This window comes from Podarcis filfolensis (genome assembly GCF_964270895.1).
Source record: "Podarcis filfolensis genome assembly, chromosome: 10".
In the NCBI taxonomy this organism is placed as follows: Eukaryota; Metazoa; Chordata; class Lepidosauria; order Squamata; family Lacertidae; genus Podarcis; species Podarcis filfolensis.
In genome coordinates this window covers 63,999,563-64,018,533 of record NC_139612.1, presented here as the reverse complement: position 1 = coordinate 64,018,533, position 18,971 = coordinate 63,999,563, and the positions used below count along the sequence as shown (strand labels likewise).

General features: G+C 46.0%; 1 protein-coding gene across 50 annotated transcripts in view; it reads left to right on the top strand.

Moving 5' to 3' along the window:
- Nucleotides 1-18,971, top strand: part of CELF2 (CUGBP Elav-like family member 2) — a 541,589-nt gene that overhangs the window by 424,109 nt on the left and 98,509 nt on the right. For all 50 annotated transcript variants that reach the window (XM_083572850.1, XM_083572830.1, XM_083572829.1 and 47 more), the window contains one exon: nt 17,513-17,561. In XM_083572850.1, the coding sequence (XP_083428976.1) occupies nt 17,513-17,561 (49 nt within the window). The remainder of the gene's footprint in view (nt 1-17,512; nt 17,562-18,971) is intronic.

Genomic DNA, 18,971 nt, shown 5'->3' with positions numbered 1-18,971 from the left:
CCATTCCATAAAGATAATTTTACTATTTATACCCAACACATCTTTTTGGCTTGCCCCAGTCGGGGCAGCTTCCAACATATATAAAAACATAATAAAACATTAGTAAAGTAAAGGTAAAGGGACCCCTGACCATTAGGTCCAGTAATGACCGACTCTGGGGTTGCGGCGCTCATCTCGCTTTATTGGCTGAGGGAGCCACCGTACAGCTTCCGGGTCATGTGGCCAGCATGACTAAGCCGCTTCTGGCGAACCAGAGCAGTGCACAGAAATGCCATTTACCTTCCCGCCGGAGCGGTTCCTATTTATCTACTTGCACTTTGACGTGCTTTCAAACTGCTAGGTTGGCAGGAGCAGGGACTGAGCAACGGGAGCTCACCCCGTCGCAGGGATTCGAACCGCCAACCTTCTGATCGGCAAGCCCTAGGCTCTGTGGTTTAACCCACAGCACCACCCGCGTCCCATTAAACATTAAAAAAAGACTTCCCTATACAGGATTGCCTTCAGACGGTTCAGGGGTTGGATGAATTCATACCCTCCAAAATTTCTCCCATGAAAATAGGGACATCCTAAGGAAAAGCAGAACATTCCGGGACCAAATCAGAAACTGGGACGGCTTCTCTAAATCAGGGATGGAAAATAGGGACACTTGGAGGGTTTGATATTGGTGGGAAAGAGATCATGTTTGGGAGTTACACAGAGCTACTTGATCATGCAGAGCAAAATGTTTTGTTTAAAAAGCTTAGTTTGACAGGCTTTTGGACAGAGGCACCAAGGCTCTTCTTAGTTCACAGGGCACTACTAGAAATTGGGTAACGCTAGATTTCTTAAGTTATTTATTTTTAAAAAGTTTTAAATAATGTGTTGTCAGCTTCTTAGGGCTTTAGAAGCGGACTGGGATATAGATCAGATGAAAGATGTGCCAGCACACTTGCAGCAATGCTTCAAACACACACAATGTTTGCATCCTGGCCCCCAAAATAAGGAGAGAAGGCAGTAGAGTGGAAGGTGTCCCAAGTATATGCAACATAATCAACAGTGGTACCTGGTATCCATTCAGAGTGTTGGTAGGTAAAAAGGTAAAGGTACCCCTGCCTGTACGGGCCAGTCGTGTCCGACTCTAGGGTTGCGTGCTTATCTCGCTTAAGAGGCCGGGGGCCAGCGCCGTCTGAAGATACTTCCGGGTCACGTGGCCAGCGTGACGAAGCTGCAGCTGGCGAGCCAGCACCAGAGCAGCACACGGAAACACCGTTTACCTTCCCGCTATAAAGCAGTACCTATTTATCTACTTGCACTTAAGGGTGCTTTCGAACTGCTAGGTGGGCAGGAGCTGGGACCGAGCTCACCCCGCCGCGGGGATTTGAACCGCCGACCATGCGATCAGCAAGTCCTAGGCACTGAGGTTTTACCCACAGTGCCACCAGAGTGTTGGTGCTGACCTTTAAATGCCTAAACAGCTTTAATCCTGTATACCTGAAGAAGTGTCCCCATCCTCATATACCCCAAACACTGAAATCCAGCTTTGAAGGCCTTCTGACGGTTCCCTCACTGCAAGAAGGGAACCAGGCAGGGGGCCTTCTCGGCAGTGGCACCCGCCCTGTGGAACACCCTCCCATCCGATGTCAAGCAGATATGTGACTATATGACTTTTAAGAAGACATCTGAAGGCAGCCCTGTATAGGGAAGTTTTTTATGTTGTCTCACTGTGTTTTTATATTTTGTTGAAAGCCACCCAGAGTGACTGGGGCAACCCGGTCAGATGGGCAGGGTATAAGTAATGAATGGATGGATGATGATGACTGGAAGAGAAGACTTACAGCTAGTGGAGCCAGAGCTAGCTTTGTCCCCATCCTCTTCCCTGCTAGTTCAACAGGGGCAAAACAGAGACTAAGGGGCAAGAAGCTGACAGCCAGAACCAGAATCAGCATCATCATCATCATTTATTATTTGTACCCCGCCCATCTGGCTGGGTTTCCCCAGCCACTCTGGGCGGCTTCCAGCAAAGATTAAAAATACATCAAAATGTCACACATTAAAAACTCCCCTGAACAGGGCTGCCTTCAGATGTTTTCTAAATGTCAGGCAGTTGTTTATCTCTTTGACATCTGATGGGAGGGCGTTCCACAGGGCAGGCGCCACTACCGAGAAGGCCCTCTGCCTGGTTCCCTGTAACTTGGCTTCTTGCAGTGAGAGAACCGCCAGAAGGCCCCGGGCACTAGACCTCAGCGCAGGCAGCACAGGCAGGCAGGCAAGGGTTGGCTGAAGGCAGGTTTAGGTTGGTGAGGCAGTTCCCTGTTCACTATAACGGATGACCCTGTTCACTATAATGGACCATCAAGCTATTTCTGGCCACGGCACACCAGAAAACCACAAAAGAAGTGCCCAAACAGCCAGTGGAATATATTGTCAAAAGTTGTTGCCGCAGCAGATGACATGATCCGGTTTCTTCTGGGCTTAACTCACTTGCATTTACCTCCCCTGTTTTTTTTTTAAAAGGGTTTGCATTTTGCATGGATAATATGAAGTCGCCTGGGGGCAATATCTCCAGTGCGACTGTCGAATCCGAGTGAATATCTATTTTAGGATTAAATGAATTTTTGTAAAGGCTCATTTGTTTGAAGAAGTGATACTTAATCATGGGTGTTTACACATGAATGTGAAGTGGGGGAATTTTCCATCACAGTATCAACCCCCCCCCCACTCCTTTCCATACCTCTGTTGTACCTGACCTCCCTTGTGCCCCAGAGCCAAAACTGTTTGGGTAGGAAGCAAAGAGAAGATTAAATGCCTCAAATGTGTTTGCTTAATAGAGCAGTGTAAATCATTAAATGAGGTTGTCATTTCTCAAAGTCAGGGCGTTTATTAGAAAAGAAAGAATGGCTGTTTCACTTGTAGAGAAAGCAGAAGTATTGGGTGGCAATGAGCAAGCGCCGCAGAGGGTCCTTCCAAAGGACTGGATTACTTAGCATTCATCCTGATTTGTTTGAGTTGATTTCATAGAATCATAAAATCGTAGCGTTGGGGGGTCATCTAGTCCCAAGTGCAATGGGTCAGTTCATCTGCAATGGGTCAGTTCATCTGCCTGTTAACTCCCTGCAATGCAGGAATCTCAGCTCAAGCATCCATGACAGATGGCCACCCAACCACTGCTTAAAAACTTCCAGGAAGGAGAACCCACCACCTTCTGACAGCTATCAAACAGCTCTTACTGTCATAAAGTTCTTCCTGATGTTCAGTTGGAATATAAAGGTAAAGGGACCCCTGACCATTAGGTCCAGTCGTGGCTGACTCTGGGGTTGTGGCGCTCATCTCGCTTTATTGGCCGAGGGAGCCAGCGTACAGCTTCCGGGTCATGCGGCCAGCATGACTAAGCCGCTTCTGGCGAACCAGAGCAGCGCACGGAAACGCCGTTTACCTTCCCACCGGAGCGGTACCTATTTATCTACTTGCACTTTGATGTGCTTTCGAATTGCTAGGTTGGCAGGAGCAGGGACCGAGCAACGGGAGCTCACCCCGTCGAAGAGATTCGAACTGCCAACCTTCTGATCGGCAAGTCCTAGGCTCTGTGGTTTAACCCACAGCGCCACCCGCGTCCCTAGTTGGAATCTACTTCCTTGTAATTTGAACCCTACCCTCTAGAACAGCCTTTCTCAACCTGTGGGTCCCCAGATGTTGTTGAACTACAACTCCCATCACCCCTAGCTAGCAAGGCCAGAGCTCAGGGATGATGGGAGTTGTAGTCCAACAACATCTGGGGACCCACAGGTTGAGAACCGCTGCTCTAGAACAAAAGAAAACAAGCTTGCTCCATCATCCATGTGACAGCCCTTTCGACAGTTGAAGATGGCTATCATATCTCCTCTCGGTCTCCTCTTTCACACGCTAAACATACCCAGCTCCCTCAACTGTTCCTCATCAGGTCTGGTTTCCATCTTGGTTGCACAAGATTTGATTTATTATATTTCTGTGCTGCTTTTCATTCAAATGAATCCCATAGCAGCTTAGAAACAATAAATAACATGAACATGAACAAATATAATACAATGTCACAAATACAGCATAAATCATATTGAATAATTAACAAACCATCAGTGAAACAACTGCAATCTATAAAGCACTGTTAACAAAGCAGTAGCTAGAAAAAATAAGCTAAGCATCACAATTACAGCAGAAGTCATTATAGGATTCACAAAGTGCTACAGCATTCATGATCTATAAAACGATATTAACAACATAACAAAATAGCAGCCGAAAAATAAGCTAAGCGCTGCTGAATTCATACACATAATCTCACCCTCTATTCAGTTTATGAAAAGACACATACACATCATGCCCGTGGCAGCAAACTCCTTCTGGAGGTTCCTTGGGCTGGAGGCGAACTCGAGCACCCCCAATGGCAAACAGAATCTCTTACTCCTCAGTACTTCCTCTGGAAACAGCTCCCTTATGATGGCTCCCAGGGCTGGAGGGTGGGGCAAGGCAGATGGGAAAAGCCATTTTGCAAAGAGGTAAGGTGGCACTGTAGAGGGATGCGGGTGGCATTGTGGATTAAACCACAGAGCCTAGGACTTGCCGATCAGAAGGTCGGCGGTTCAAATCCCCGTGACGGGGTGAGCTCTCGTTGCTCGGTCCCTGCTCCTGCCAACCTAGCAGTTCGAAAGCATGTCAAAGTGCAAGTAGATAAATAGGTACCGCTCCAGCGGGAAGGTAAACGGCGTTTCCGTGCGCTGCTCTGGTTCGCCAGAAGCAGCTTAGTCATGCTGGCCACATGACCCGGAAGCTGTGCACCGTCTCCCTCGGCCAATAAAGCGAGATGAGTGCCACAACCCCAGAGTCAGCCACAACTGGACCTAATGGTCAGGGGTCCCTTTACCTTTTAAGGTGGCACTGTATCGAGCGCATGTTATCCCAACCTATCCAGTGCACTTGCCCATCGCTTTCCTTATGGAAAAACCCTCTCTTTTGGGAAGCGGGTTCTGTATGCAAGCCAGTTGTAATTGCCCAGCCTGAATTTTCTGGTGTGTGGCTGAGTCCAGGATGAGACCAAAAGTTCATTCATGCGCTTAAAGAAATGTTTGTTGTTAAAAAGCAGCCCACAAAAGCAAAGTGGCCGGCAATTGGTGCGGCTGTTTTTGAATCACAACACTTCTCTGCAAGAGAAGCTGCCATGGTTGCCTGTTGCTTTCTTAACCAGGGCCCATGAGGTCAATTACCTGGTCTGTTGAGAAGCAGTGGTGTGTTCAGACACCCGTTCACTATACCAAGTGGTGATGCAGGTCACCGTGTTTACCGTCAGTTGTGAACCTGGAGCCCTCTGGCAGGCAAAAGGCCTGATCAAGATTTAGCAGACCCTCGCTTGCTGTTAATGTTCTCCACAGCTTGTTACCTAATGAGCAGAAGGCAGTTGCAAAAACTCCCCGCTGATCTCTTCCCAGTGAAAATAGGCCTGAGGTGTTGGACATTGACAACCCTAAATGAGCTACCATTCTGGCATATGTCTGATTGTAAGGCAGTCTTTAGAGATCCTCCTGTCAGCTGGGATAGGTGGATCTCCTCTGCCCGGTGACATGATGTTAAAGATACAGTAGAGAGGTACGCGGGCTGTATCGCTCAGGCCGACTGGATGGTGCAGGGTTGCATTTCAGGGGCTTCCTCCTAGCTCTCTCCTTTTGTGATTTGCAAAAGGCTGCAGGTTATCCTTAGAACTACTAGTATGTTTAAACCATGGGCTGGCAAACTAAGGCCCACGGGCCGGATCAGGCCCATTTGCCTTCTGGATCCGGCCCACAGACGGTCTGGGAATTGCTGTGTGGATTGCCAGCACGCACATTCTTTCCTTCTCCCTCACACGGTGGCGGCGGCAGTGGCGCCTCCTCCCTCCCTCCCTCCCGGTTTCTCTCCGCCCTGCCTAGAGGAGGAATGAGACTGGGCTTTGTAAATTCCATAGCAGGCCAAGCCAGTAGAACCACCTCAACTTGAACAGGTGGAAACTGATCTCTCCACCCCCGCCCCCCGCCGTATGTCACCTGAACCCTGCTGTACAGTTATCCACGCTCCTATGCTATGGCTATGCGTCATACCCTCCAACATCTTGAGCCTCCAAATTGAGACCTGTGTCTTCCCGCCCATGCTCCCACGCAAGTCGTGTGACCTCCACAAGATCACAGAGCCCCCCAAAATGAGCTTTTATCAGGACTGTGCTTGCATGCTGCCCCTAACCGCATCTTTTGGGACATCGTGCCTGATTGCAGCCCCCCCAAAAAATCGCTTTTTAGAAGGGAAGCATTTTTTTCAGGTTGAGATTTTTGTGTGAAATCGCACAAGATCATGGCATTCAAAATGGCCATTGTGCCCTCACATGGGAAAATGGGGTGCCCCCGTTTTTTTCTGGGATACTTGCGGGGTATGCTATAATCACAGTAGTGCTTAAATGCAGCAGAGAGCAGGCCTCTTGCAGTGACCCTGCTAGTATAGTTCATGTAACTTTACGTTTTCCTTTGTTTCAAGTGGGAAATCTGGGTTCTAGACCCTATGGTATAGGAAGCATGCGTGAAATTGCTTGAGGAAATTGCAGAAGCCCTACAAGGGGTGCTGAATAAGAGTTTCAGTCACCAGGGATTGATTTCCCTGCATGATTATAGAACAGTTAAATTATAGAAATTGTAGAAGTTTTTCTAATTTATGTGAACTTCTTATGTAAATTCTTCCAGCAGAATTTAGATTCCTTGCTGCAGAATTTCAACAACATGCAACTTTTTAGGGCATTGTGCTCTGGGTGTTTGGTCTTCCAAATTATGAAATCTTTCCAAAGGTGCCTTGTGAACACTGATGGGTCAATTCTGGGTTCGAATGCTGCAGACTGGCATTAGATCTAATACAGTGGTACCTCGGGTTACATACGCTTCAGGTTACATACGCTTCAGGTTACAGACTCCGCTAACCCAGAAATAGTACCTCAGGTACAGAACTTTGCTTCAGGATGAGAACAGAAATCGCGCGGCAGCAGCACGGCAGCAGCAGGAGGCCCCATTAGCTAAAGTGGTGTTTCAGGTTAAGAACTGTTTCAGGTTAAGAACGGACCTCCGGAACGAATTAAGTACTTAACCCGAGGTACCACTGTATGTACTTGGTGGTTCTTGGTTTTTTTAAAAAAAGGAAAGTTCTTTTAAAAAGCATAATAAGATGGTTAATGAGACAGTGGGGATGTTTATCAAACGAGAAATATCAGCAAATAGACGAGGAGCGACCGATGATGTTTACCAGAAAATGTGCGCTTGAATTGGATAGCAGCTTTATTTTAAAGTGCAGCATTGCGATGCTGCCGATGTGGGGTTTTCGTTGTTGGGTTTTTGTTGTCGTTGTTTTTTGGTTTTGTTTTTTTTAGTCAGCCGAATTAATGTTCAATTTAATTCAAATTAGAACCAAATGGAAATACAGAGTGCAGCAAATGGCAGACTTGGAACGTTTCCAAACGCATTGCATTTCAGCAGTTTTTTCTGCTCACTCTCTCTCTCCCCCCCCCCCCTTTAAATCTAAAAGAAGCACCTTGTTCAATTGTGCTGTAAGCTTGTTCTGGCTAGAAAATAATGATGCTCTTCTCTATTGTGGCAGGGGGGCTGGTACTTAATAATCTCCAAAGATTGAGCCACCCACCTGGCAGAGCGGATGATGCTAAACAAACCGTACCATTTTGATTTCGGTGTCCATAGCAAAGCAGTTTGTGATCCTTTCTCCTCTGAATACTAGTGGCTGGGAATCTCAAGCTAGGGGAAGAGGGCTTGGTTCTCAAACTTAATCCTTGGTTTTGGAACGCTTTGGTTTTGGAACAGACTTCTGTTCCAAAACCAAAGCGTTCCAAAACCAAGGCATGCTTTCCCATAGAAAGTAATGCAAAATGTGTTAATCCGTTCCAGGCTTTTAAAAACAACCCCTAAAGCAGCAATTTACCATGAATTTTACTATCTAACAAGACCACTGATCCATCAAATGAAAGCAATAAACAATGTACCGCAGTCACACCATCAATCAGTCAGTAGCTGAACTGGGTTCCACACAGTCACAAAAACGAAACAAAAAAGAGTCGCAAAAACAAAAACGCAGAATAAATAGCAAAAACACTAGGGTCAGGGTTAGGGTTACTGTAACACTCAAAACAGAAGTGTGGCACTCAAAACGGAGTACATTCGGCTTCCAAAAAAAGTTTGCAAACCGGAACACTTACTTTGGGGTTTGCAGTGTTTGGGTTCAAAATTGTATGAGTACCAAGGCGTTTGAGAACCAAGGTACCACTGTACAAGCTTCCCATTGGAGCAGCTGGTTAGCCACTGTGAGAACAGGATGCTGGGTCTTCCTTCTTCCTTGGTATAAGAGACTACAGCCACCGCGGCATTTGTTAGCAGTACGCTTAATAAAGAAAGGTCAGCTGTCACTCATCTGGTGGTGTTCCTGCACCACTATCAGCATGTTTTTGTTTCCCGATTTTTTTATTTAAAAAAGCCCCCATGAGCAACATCCGATTTAAACTAGCAAATCTGACATTGGCACGTTGTTATCCCAGTACGTTTCCAAGCACAATTCAAAGTGTTGGTGTTGACCTTTAAAGCCCAAAAACAGGCATAGGCAAACTCAGCCCTCCAGATGTTTTGGGACAACAATTCCCATCATCCCTGACCACTGGTCCTGTTAGCTAGGTATCATGGGAGTTGTAGTCCCAAAACATCTGGAGGGCCGAGTTTGCCTACGCCTGTTCTAAATGGCCTCGGCCTTGTATACCTGAAGGAGTGTCTCCACCCCCTTCGCTCAGCCCAGTCACAGAAGCTCCAAGGGCCTTCTGGGTGGTTCCCTTACTGTGAGAAGTGAGGTTACAGGGAACCAGGCAGAGAGCCTTCTTGGTAGTGGCACCTGCCCTGTGGAACACCCTCCCTTCAGATGTCAAAGAGATAAACAACTATCTGACGTTTAGAAGACATCTGAAGGCAGGGAAGTTTTTAATGATTGATGTTTTAATGTATTTTTTATCTCTTGTTGGAAGCCGTATACATAATATATTATTATTATTATTATTATTATTATTATTATTATTATTATTATTCCCAAAGCTTGCTTTAAAAAAAAAAGTGGGGTGGGGGACAAGAGGCAAAAATTAGTCCTCACCGCTGCACCTTATACTCAAACCTAATGGCTCTGATCAATGCCAGTCTGCAGACTTCTGTGTGCAGTGTTTGTTTTGCATACCGAAGACTGAATATCTCAGATGCCAAGTTACAGATGGGGCTGCAGAATGTTATTTGACAGCTGATTAGAGCAATCTGATGGAAATGATGACTTAATCACTAGAACAGACGCCAAATTCCCAGATAGAATTCCACCAGGTTAATCTAATTTTTGTGTTGTTAGGTTTTTTTTCTTTGTGTGTTTGTTCCTGAAATAAACTACTCACCCAACTTGCTTTCCGTCATATCAACAAACACATGATATTGCTATATGAACTTCATACATAGGCAAAGTGAGTGCTTTTCAGCTTCAAAGCCAAGTTTGGCAACTTACAGCCCATAGGTTCAATCCAGCCCCTGAATGCCTTTCCCCAGGCCCACTCAGCCATATGCTGCCGCCATGTGGTAACTTACCCACAAATCAATCTTCTACTTAGGAAGCAGGAAAAAAAGCATCTTAGACGTTTAGAATATAATCTGATAGGGCCTTGCTTCATCTATTTAACCTTCCAGAGGATCAGCTAATGGCAGTAAGAAAATAGAGCTTTTTCCTGTGACTATTGCCTTCTTTTGGAATTCCATGCTGAGCATTCCTAGTGTCAACCAAAGAAAAATGGAAATGCAACTATTACAAAAAAACGCAACTGTTACAACAACTACAAATCACGGAATGGATAATGACCGCAACCAGTGCAATCAGATTACAGAGATCAAGACATCAAAGCCAACCACAATTGTTCATTATCTAAAAGAAGCCCGTTAGCACATAACACAAAGGGCCAGGTGTTAAAATTTCTACAAATCTTTACAGTCCACGTAACATTAGCATTAATGGATGCAGGTGGCACTGTGGTCTAAACCACTGAGCCTCTTGGGCTTGCCCATCAGAAGGTTGGCGGTTCGAATCGGCATGGCGGGGTGAGCTCCAATTGCTCTGTCCCAGCTCCTGCCTACCTAGCAGTTTGAAAGCACACCAGTGCAAGTAGATAAATAGGTACCGCTGTGGTGGGAAGGTAAACGTTCTTTCCGTGCTCTCTGGATTCTGTCATGGTGTTCCGTTGCACCAGAAGTGGTTTAGTCCTGCTGGCCACATGACCCAGAAAGCTGTCTGTGGACAAACACTGGCTCCCTCGGCCTGAAAGTGAGATGAGCGCCACAACCCCATAGTCGCCTTTGACTGGACTTAACCGTCCAGGGGTCCTTTACCTTTACCTTAGCATCAATATATTCCTTCTGCCGCAAGGTGGAACTGCTGCAAATTTGGTGATGTAGCATATTACACTTAATAACTCACTTCAGATACATCAACTCAACGAGAGAAGGCAAGTTAATTTCGTCCTGGGTTCCTCGTCAATATCACCATACAGGACATGGTGACATAAAATATTGCATGTTCTCTCCCTCCTGGTCGATCGTTCAGGAGCTTCAAAAGCTTTCTCTAGCCTGAACATCACAGCGACTGATACCAAAAGGCATTAGCACACTTAGGGATCCTGCAAAGGATTTGCGGTTCGCATAACAGAACTCAGTAGCACAGCATTTTGGCTAATCTACTTTATTTACATATAATACACTTAGGGCATTCTGCCTTAGCTCCTTCCTCTTTCTCATCAGACAGCAAAGAGAAAGAAACAAAGGACAATAGTCCTACATACTGGAACACAGTAGTACAAAACATCCTGTCTCCGTCACTTCCCGCACTCTGGAATGAAAACATACACCGTCATGTGATAGACAACAATCTCATGACTGCAAGCACGGAGCAAGAATCCTAACAGCAGCTCCCATCAGTCCCAGCCAGCATGCATAAAGGCCAGGAACCATTGTAATCTACAATACCTTGAGGGCGCCACATTTGCTTCCACTTCCCTAGTAGGCTATTTATTCCAGAAAGTACATTTAGGGGTTATTCTCACAGGGTCTGTGCTGCCTGCAAGGGAAGCACTCTTGGAGAATTCATCGGCAAGCTTTGGTCAGGTGGGATGACACGCACACTCACACACCCCTCCCTGTTTTCAGCACGCCAGTGTCACATATTGCAAAAACCACTTACCTGGAGAGATAACCATAAGTGTATTGCTTTATGGTGTAGAACTACAATAACTGCTTTTTTGATAAGGCATGATATCTCGGTGACATGCTTCAGGTTGGAGGTATCTAATCTGAAGTCAGTTATATATCATCTGTAATCGTTTTTTCTCTTTCTTTCTTTTTTGAAAGCAGAGAACTATTTTATTATTTTATAGCCTGCAGTAAGACAGGAAGGATATAAAATGCTTGGCTTATTTCCCCATTGCTCAGCGTGGAGCAGAAGCAAAGCAAAGGCTTTCCCCTCCTTGCGCTCTGTCCCGTTAATTTTCTTATTCATTGCACACCTTTCTCGGATTCCTCTGACCCACCTCTTCTCTCCGCCTGCCCGCCCCCTTCCTTTGCGCTCTTAAATATTTTATTGGCAGAGCGCTCAGAATATGTACTGTCATGGTTGCAGTCTCTGGAGGTCAGCTGCGGGTTTAATAATAAGATGTGAACCAGTGACTCTGTAAAAACCCACTTTGGGTTCTCAGTGGTGCATGTTTTATTGAATCCAATGTTAAAGGCAGTTAACTTATCAATTGGTGATTGCAAAGGTTAAGGGAGCTTGTAACATGAATCCTCTTATGTAAAGGAAAAGAGGGCCAATTTAGGTGTTGCACTGTGGGGGGATGGGGGAGCCATAAAGAAACTGCCTTCAGCGCACCATGTGCTGCCTCATGCGCAGGCAGCACTTCTGCACTCAACTATACTGTGGTGCAGGCAGCAGCCGTGTCAGTGCCCCTGTGCTGCTCACCTGTGGTGCACTGCTGCAGCACCTAAAGGTAAAGGTCAAGGGACCCCTGACCATTAGGTCCAGTCATGACTGACTCTGGGGTTGCGGCACTCATCTGGCTTTATTGGCCGAGGGAGCCGGCGTACAGCTTCCAGGTCATGTGGCCAGCATGACGAAGCCGCTGCTGGTGAACCAGAGCAGTGCACGGAAACGGCGTTTACCTTCCCACCAGAGCGGTACCTATTTATCTACTTGCACTTTGACGTGCTTTCGAACTGCTAGGTTGGCAGGAGCAGGGACCAAGCAACGGGAGCTTACCCCGTCGCGGGGATTCGAACCGCCAACCTTCTGATCGGCAAGTTCTAGGCTCTGTGGTTTAACCCACAGCACCACCCACGTCCCACGCTGCAGCACCTAGGAGGAATCATATTTAAGCCACACCAAGTGCCTTGGCAGAAAATCAGACCTGACAGTCCAGGAGCCTTATTGAAGATGGGGGAGGCAAATTTTAGGACACGTTATTTCTTATTCACGGATTTGAAGCATTTTTTCCTTGCTTTTCAGCTCCCCGACTGGTTTACAAAGATTGATTATAAGACAGTCCTTGCCCTCAGGCATACAATTTAAAAAAAAACAACACAAAAGGAAAAAATGGACTGGGAAGGAGGAGGGGTGGAGATCAAACTATGGAACTTGGTAGAATTGACTAAAATGGCCATCTTTTCCCAAGATGGTTTCTTTCCCTTTGCTGATGCCGCAAATGACAGCCAGGCCACCATATTGCTTCCTCCACTGTGTCCCGTAACTAGTGCCGTTCCAGGGCATTATGGGAAGAAAATGGCAACTGACACACCAAAAATGGTGGAGAATACCTGGAGGAAATTCTGTAAAGCAACCTTCTTTTTCTCAGTGGGGAAGAAAAAAGGAAACTCTGACATTTTCTGAGGAAGAAAATACATCTTTGAGAAATGTTGACTCAGTAAAAAAAACTCGGGGGGGGGCCACTAGGGGGCGCATTGGAAGATGGCCGACAATACCATCTCTCCGACCCACACGGGGTAATTAAGAGGCTGTTATGGGAGTAGGCAGCCTCCCTTGTTGCCCCAAGGAAATGGGGAACACTGCCCTTGCCTGCTGTGCCCATAAATCACCCCCTAATTCGAAAGAAGGGGGTGAGGGCCCTAGGCAGAATGCCCCCATGTGGACCTCGGCTCTCCTGGACTCTGTCTCTGATCGCGCACTAGTTGCAGCAATTTGGAATAATTAATTACAAAAGAAGCAAATGCACATATTTCAAGTGAAGAAGGGGAGTGAAGTCTGCTAATTTAAGTGACCTCTGCGAAAGAAGACGACGGGCTGGAGAAACAGGAATATTTTACGATGAAGATACACCAAAGGCGGGGTATGTTGACAATGGGGCTGAATGGGGGGGGACCTTTTTTACTTTCCTTCTATGTGATTTACAAGAACCCCTCCTCATTAGAACCATCGGTTGAACTGACCCAAGCAGGATGATTAAGGTCTGTGTGGAGATAATCTTTAACCAAAAGTATGCTTTATGGAGACCGAGAAGCAATAAGAGCGTTTGGGAATGGCGCAGCAATTAATTCGGAGTCGCCATCTTGCCAAAGGATTTATAGCCAGGAGGAAGAATGGACTTGTTTTCAGACTGCATTCCTGGTGAAGCTCCTCAGAGGTTTTGAGAAAGGAGGCAGATTGGTGAAGATTAATGACGCTAAGACTGTTTTGATGTATGGAAGTGATGTTATATGGAAAACGTCTGGATATGGCTACTGGATAAAAAAAATAATATCCACGCAGGATTACAAACTGTTCTAACCAGCTTGTGGAGACTATCAGAGGTCACAAAGAGAAAGGAAAAATATATGAAAATAACAACAAGAGATGTGGAAAAATAATAAGAAAGGACTGGATAGTACTGTGAATATCTTAAGGTTAGATTTGTGGACATTAAAACAGCAGTAAGAAGCAAGAAGTTGATTTGATCCCTTCGGAACTTGAAATATGGGTACCCCCGACAAAAATTTAAAATTTGGCTGTGTAATTTGGAATTTATGTAATTTGGTTTGATTTGATGTGATTGGTTGGTTAATAAAAATTATTCTTAAAAAAAAGAGAAATGTTGACTCAGTTCATCAGCCCATGGAGATTTACCTACAACTATAAGTGCATCCAAACATAGGTTCAAGGCCAAGCGAAAGTTAGACTTCACCATATTATTGGCTGGATTGTCTCTTGCAAATTGGCCTGTGCGGTTCCAAGAATATTTGAGGAGTTTATCAATAAATAGGTGGGGCAGAACATTGGCTGGGTAGCCACTTTTTAGAGGACACACCCTGCTTCATGCATTTAGCCAGTACAAACAGTAAGCTATGCCTGCCTCAGTTTGGTCAACTCCAGCAAGATCTCATCTTATCTTTCAAATTTACAAAATGACAACCACTTTCTTGTTTTCAAAGTGTAAACCTCTACATTCTTAATCACATTTGTTGCAATTATCCACATTTGTTGTTATCCTCCCAGATCTCTTCTTGTCTAAGTTGTCAAGTTCATTTCTCCGTTTATCATAATCATCTTTCATTTGTTCCTTGTCAGTTTCTGTAAATTATCATTTTGGTATCAGAAATGACCTGCCATTCCTCATCAGGGTGATGATTGTGATTGGTGCTAACTATCAAACATAGCTGTCAACTTTTCCCTTTTCTTGCGAGGAATCCTATTCGGAATAAGGGAATTTCCCTTAAGAAAAGGGAAAACAAAAAAAAAAATTCCTTCCAGTAGCACCTTAAAGACCAACTAAGTTAGTTCTTGGTATGAGCTTTCGTGTGCATGCACACTTCTTCAGATACACTGAAACAGAAGTTGCCAGATCCTTCTATATAGTGAGAAGGTGGGGAGGGGTATTACTCAGAAGGATGGTGGGAATGGGTGATTGGCAGAAAAGGGAAACGTTCACAGCTATGCTATCAAAACACCAGCAAACTTTGTTAAATGCTAACTTCATTCAAACGTGTTGGTTGTGGCCAACAACACACTGGGCATCTGGGTGCCTGGAATGCCCATTTGAATCCAGTGAGGAGCCTATCACAAGCCAACATCCCTCTCAGCGGCGGAGTATATGCCCGTGCTGCCCAGGGCGGGCGCACTCCCAAGGGGGGCAGGGGCGGAGGGTGCCCTCCCAGGTGTGGGATAGCTGCTCAGGTGCACAGAGAGGCACGCACACCCTGCAGCCAGGGGTGGAGCAAGCCGCCAATGGCGGACCTGCAGCGCACCGTCCGCCTTCAACTCTGAAACTTCCCCCAGCTGTCAAAACAAAGGGGGAAGGGGGGAATGCCACCGGCAAAGCAGCACAGCTCCCCCCTCCCCCAACAGCTCGGGGTAGGCTTGGGAGTTGCGGGCGGGCAGCACGCCCAATGTCACCCCCCCCAGTGAAAACACCTGGGGTAGACCGCCCCCACCACACTGTTGGGATATTCCGTTCCACCTTAAGGAACAGGCATGACTGTTGTATGTCACATGTCTGTTTACACTCCAGCACAGCTTGCTGGGAACTTCCGTTAGTGTATAGCTTTTGCTTATGCTGTCTTGCTTTTGGACATGAAGGGGATTGGACATGTTTCCTTTTGTCCTGATGTATGCTGAATAAACTGCTTGTAAATATGCTCACACAACCATCTCCTGCCACTTACGTTGCATAGCATTTACTCTGCTGAGTATCGTGCCTCAGCTTCTGAAGCTCGGGTCGCAGATGCTGCACCAAGGACTGGAGATGACCCGGCACACTGGCCAGTGGGCTGGAGCCAGCTGGGGGCCTGTGAATTGCCCCCGTTTCCTTGGTTGCATGCCAACACGCACCCCCTCCTCCGCCCCTGATCCCTCTCCCAATCAAAACCTAATTCATGTTCCTCCATCTAAAAGAAAGAAATTAACAAAAGAGAGTAAAAAAGGAAAAAGTACCAGCTCCATAAATCCTTCCAGGCACAGGTTGACACCCAAGCAAGTCCTTCTCTGAGTTAGAACCTTGCTGGGAGCTGCAAGTGAGGAGAGTGCTGTTGCACTCTGGTCTGATTTGTGAGCTTCCTGTTTGAGCATCCTGTTTCTCCCCCGTGAGCATGGGATGCTGGACTGTTAGGTTCTTACTGGCTATCGTCCCTTAAGAATGGCTTCCATATCAGAACTTGGAGAACCTCTTCTATTATAATTGCTTCCTTCCTTTCTTGTGTGTCCTTTCAGTTGTCAGATCTACTGAATAATTTCCACTGCCAGCTCCAGGTTTTAGGTGACCACCCTCCTTGCATGAACATCACTTCTCCTTTCTTTTTGTCTTTCTTTGAACCCAACCTGCATTGCTGCCCAGAGAAGAGGGGAAGAGAGCTGGTGTTGCTGCTGCTGCTCCCTGATTCTGATGCTCTTCCCGAGCTTAGAAGGGAGAAGTGGGCATGCAGCAACACTGAGGATGTAAAGAGGAGCAGGGCAAGGAGGCTGCAGGAGATGGCAGAGGGTCCTCTGTTGAGTGCAGGCCTCAGCAAGTGCACTGCAGTGCTGACCCCAGGCACCAGCTGTGCATTTATCTCAAGTGTGAGTTTAGCCCCCCAAAAGCAAAAGACTTCTTGAAATATGGCAACCCTAACTTTACTTCCCTTTAGAAGAGGAAAGATGGTGGTGTTTGTTCTAAAATTAGGGTGTTTGGTCTTTGCTTTAACAAATGTATAGGACAGCTTGGATTATAAAACCAAGATAATATGACTGTACATTTTCCCTCCTTACAAAATGGGCCTATTTTGGGACTGCTCCAAAACGTATGAACCAAAGTAGTCAATGGATCATTGAATGGGCGATAAAACAATGAATCACAATGCCGCTTAGGTACATACCGAAATCTGTTCAGAACCACTCAATCTGCATTCCTAACATGCCAATTTGCTTGTGCAAATAAGCCCGGTATTGACCCTCAGTGGGTAATAATAACAATAATCAGAGTATTGAAACCCGATCTGTTAGGATGAGTCTTGTGGGCACGATAATTTGAGCTTTTTAAAAGCTTGCTAGCTGTTAAACCAATCTGTTAATGTTTCCTTTTAGCAGAAAAACCGACGGTGCTTGGAACTGATGCCTTTTGGATTGCTAGCCTGTTAAATAATATACTGTGGATTGAATCTCTGTCCTATCTAGCTAAATAATGTTTATGCTGACAGGCACAAGCTGATTAGAGTATCAGACAGGCTTCTTTCCTAGCCGTTCTACCCAGTATGTTTAGGCGATGCCATGGTTTGGATCGAGGACTGTCTGACACGGTCGAGATGTGTTCTGCCAGTGAGCTACAACTGCTCCCTACTAAGTATTGATCGTGCCTCCCACGTAACTCCCCCCAATGGCTACAACACGTCCAAAGCAAATGAAAAATTAAGCATGTTTGACTTGTGGCACTCCAACCTGCTTTACTTTCTTTTTTCTTTTTGTTGTCTGTTGCTTCTAGATGCATCATCCCATTCAGATGAAACCGGCAGATAGTGAAAAATCCAACGGTAGGTGGTCAACCTGTTTCATACTTAAATGTTGCCCTTCTTCTTCTTCTTCTTCTTCTTCTTCTTCTTCTTCTTCTTCTCCTTCTCCTTCTCCTTGGGGGTTGGGAAGAACAGGTTGTGTTGTTTGTTAAACTATGGGATTTGCCAAGTGGTAGTGATGCTCTCCAACTTGAATGGCTTTCAAAGAGGGTTAGACAAGTTCATGGAGCACAAGGTGGTCAATGGCTGCTAGCTATGATGGCTGCCCTTGGCCTCTGCTGGCAGTCATAAGTGGGGAAAGAACTATTGGGCTCAGGTCCTACTTGCGACCTTCCTATAGGCATCTGGTTGGTCAATGTGAGAAGAGGATGTTGGACTAGATGGACCTTTGGCCCGATCCAGGAGGACTCTTATTACGTTCTTGCTATGTTCTCATTACACGCTTGGAGGCCCCTTTCATGACACTGTATCAGGCCTAGAGAAAACACAGGCCTCTCTTGAACTCCCATTTGCCTCCACAAAGAAGAAGGAAAGATTCAAAGGAAGGAATCGCCAGGATGACCCGTATGCCATGGCAATATGAGTGTTGATGCAATTGTCCTCTAGTAAATCGCTTCCCTGAGAAAATTTCTCCATCTCCTTTTGACCATTTCCCATCAAATAATGAGACACTGCATTTGGGAATTAGCAAGAGGTGGAATTTTGGGGAAATTCTCATGGATAGAATGTGGGGTTTATGCTGTCGCTGTTGTTACCTTTGAGGTGGCCAAAGGATGTTTGTGAGTGTCTTTCCTTTCATTCTACAAATCATCCCTCCAGTGGTCTGCGTTTGGTAGCCTTCCTGGATGCCCACATTTATGGGAAAGTCCAGCTAAGGAGATTACATGGCTTTGATAAAGTGTGGGATGGGCAGGCTGCAGACCCCTGGGAGATTATTGTACACCTGATCGCAAGCATTTGGCCACCTCATAAATAAGGTAAGTGCAAAGTCTGCTAAAATTAAAATATAAAATGATTTCTCAAGCATCCTGAAAACTTGGAGAAAGTATTGGGTGGCCTCCCCCCCCCAAATATTTTATGGGGGGGTTGAAGGGCCCAGGGCCCCATAGAGTTGGTGCCTGTGGGTGATATGTGATATTAAAAAAATACTGGGGGGTCGGTAGCGCTCTCCAAGTGGCTCTTCCTATGAGCAAAGAATCCAGAATTCATAGGCTTTCTAAGCTCCAGTACTGACTACTTGATGTTGTTGTTTAGTCGTTTAGTCGTGTCCGACTCTCCATGACCCCATGGACCAGAGCACGCCAGGCACTCCTGTCTTCCACTGCCTCCCACAGTTTGATCAAATTCATGCTGGTAGATTCAAGAACACTGTCTAACCATCTTGTCCTCTGTCGTCCCCTTTTCCTTGTGCCCTCAATCTTTCTCAACATC